This window comes from Sardina pilchardus, chromosome 1 (assembly GCF_963854185.1).
Source record: "Sardina pilchardus chromosome 1, fSarPil1.1, whole genome shotgun sequence".
NCBI classification, from domain to species: Eukaryota; Metazoa; Chordata; class Actinopteri; order Clupeiformes; family Clupeidae; genus Sardina; species Sardina pilchardus.
The window spans coordinates 37,132,322-37,134,821 of NC_084994.1; the positions used below are offsets into that span (position 1 = coordinate 37,132,322).

General features: G+C 39.7%; 1 protein-coding gene across 1 annotated transcript in view; it reads right to left on the reverse strand.

Moving 5' to 3' along the window:
- Positions 1–2,500, reverse strand: part of LOC134078572 (protein sidekick-1-like) — a 14,693-nt gene that overhangs the window by 9,810 nt on the left and 2,383 nt on the right. The window contains exon 3 of the mRNA XM_062534595.1: positions 1,890–2,027. Coding sequence (XP_062390579.1) covers positions 1,890–2,027 — 138 coding nt within the window. The remainder of the gene's footprint in view (positions 1–1,889; positions 2,028–2,500) is intronic.

Consider the following 2,500-nt stretch of genomic DNA (forward strand, 5'->3'; position numbering starts at 1 on the left):
TTGGTCGTTCATGCATTATAATATCATTGCTATTGGTCGTTCATGCATTATAATATCTTGCTATTGGTCGTTCATGCGTTATAATGTCTTGCTATTGGTTGTTCATGCATTATAATACGCTACTGGTAGCTATTTCCTTTAGTTATTCCTAACGGACACTGAGGCAGACTTAGAGAGAATTGGAAACAATAAGGGTTCAGTCTCCAAGTGTGAAATCATGGACACTGTAAGCCGGGCTATGTTCAGACTAGGCGTATGTCACCACTGCTGGCTTCCATTGACATTATAATCTTATGGAGTAGATTGTGCTTTGAAAAGAAAGTCCCCGGCTGATTCTGAAATGCGATCGCGGGTGTCTGTTCTTCTGCGGCTCAGGTCTCTTTTTAAGCACACTGCTTTTGACAGCTGACCAATCACAAGCGGATTACCTAAAAGGACTCTTCCGGCTGCTTTTTGGAACAAAAACTGTGCCAGATTTTTTTTAAAGTGAAAAAGCGGTCTACACAACCTTTCTTGTCAGAAAAAGAACCTAAGTGTGAAATAATTGAAACTTTTGATATGTGCAGTTTTGCTTGCATGTTTGTTTTCCGTTTGAGTGTTTGTTTCCTGTATGAGAAATTGATTTACTGTCCTAGTTAGCGGACTGATTTTTTGACCACATAACTAGCGTAATATATTAAAGTTATTTAATATATTCATTATATGACATTATTATCTAGCTGTCAAACTAGTTCATTGAAAATATGAGACAGAGGTGGTTAAAAGCAAAATACAATATTTTTGTTAATTATTTCAAACCTTTGAGAGTACAGTCTCATCGGTCTACTCTTTCTCTCTCTCTCACTCTATCTTTCTCCTTCTTTCTCTCTCTCCATCCCCTTCTCTCACTCTCTCTCTTTATCATTGTCTCTTACTCAAAGCCATTGTATTATATTAGCAATGTATGACTTTTTCATCCTCAGGTTCCTTCTTCCTCCATCTCTCTCTCTCTCTCCCTCCCTCCCTCTCTCTCCATCTCTTTCTCTTTCATCTGTCGCTCTCTCTCTCTCTCACCTGTCTCTCCATCCCTCTCTCTCTCTCTCACTCCATCCCCAGAGGTACTTTTACAGTTTTTTTTTGGATACATCCTTCTCCTCTCTTGATTTCACTTTCTACCTCATTTTCTCACAGTCACTCTCTCTAACCATCGCCAGAGACTTCTCATAACCTCTCAGACATCCTTTCTCTCCTCTCAATCTCTCATCTCATCCCTACCTGCTGCTCCCCTGGGTTTCCAAAGTACTTTTCTATCTCCAGTGAACTCATTTATTTATGACTTTATGACTTTATACATGGTTTACAATGTTATAAACATTCTGTCCACCAGTTTAATGAAGTGCTTTTGGTAAAATAGTCAGCAGTGTTTTGAAAATGTGGTCTGTTGTGTAAAGATGGTCAGGGCTATTTTGTAAACGTGGTCAGCAGCGTTTATAAACATGGCTATTAGTGTTTGGGTTACATGGCCAGTAGTGTTTTTGTTCACATAGTCAGTTATGCTTAGTGAACATTGTCAGTAGTGTTTATAAACATGGCTATTAGTGTTTTGTTCACATAGTCAGTAATATTTTTGTTCACATGGTCAGTAGTGTTTTGCAAACATGGTCAGTAGCTTTTTTGTTTGCATGGTCAGTAGTGTTTGTAAACATGTCTGCAGTGTTTGTAAACAAGGTATATAGTGTTTTGTAAACATGGTCAGTAGTGTTTTGTAAACATGGTCAGTAGTGTTTTGTTCACATGGTCAGTCGTGTTTTGTAAACATGGTCAGTAGTGTTTTGTTCACATGGTCAGTCGTGTTTTGTAAACATGTCTGCTCCATCTACTATCCATCTCTCCATCGCCCTGCCTCTGACCTTGGACGGGCGCGGTGGGCTGGTAGACGACGCGGTATCCCTCCACCACGCCGTTGGGCTGTAGCGGCGAACCCCACGACACGTTGAGCGCACTGCCCGTCACCTCGGAGAACGCCAGGAAGCTCGGAACACCGGGAGCTGAGGGGAGAGGAAGAAGAGAGGGATGTGAGAGGATGGAGAAAATAAGAGAAGAGATAGATAGATAGATCGTTCGGTTGGTCGGTGGTAGATAGGTAGGTAGATAGAGAAATAGATAAATGAATAGATAGATAGATTGATAGACAGATAGATAGATAGATAGATAGAGCAGAAGAAAAAGTGAAGAAATGTCAGAGAAAAATGAAGGAAAAGGAAAAAGAAGAGAGGAGAGGAGAGAAGAGAAGCCAAGAGATAAGAGAAGAAGAGGACCAACAAGAAATAAAGAAAGAGAGAAAGAAAGAAAGAAAGAAAGAAAGAAAGAAAGAAAAAAACCTAAAAGAAAACTAAAGTGACAGAAAAAAATAAATAAATAAATACAACTTTGAGACAGGTTGACAGTGAGCAGAAGCCAGTCTGAATGTGGAAATGAAATTCAAAACGAAGTCTAATTTGAAGGGAGCTCTTACAGAGGG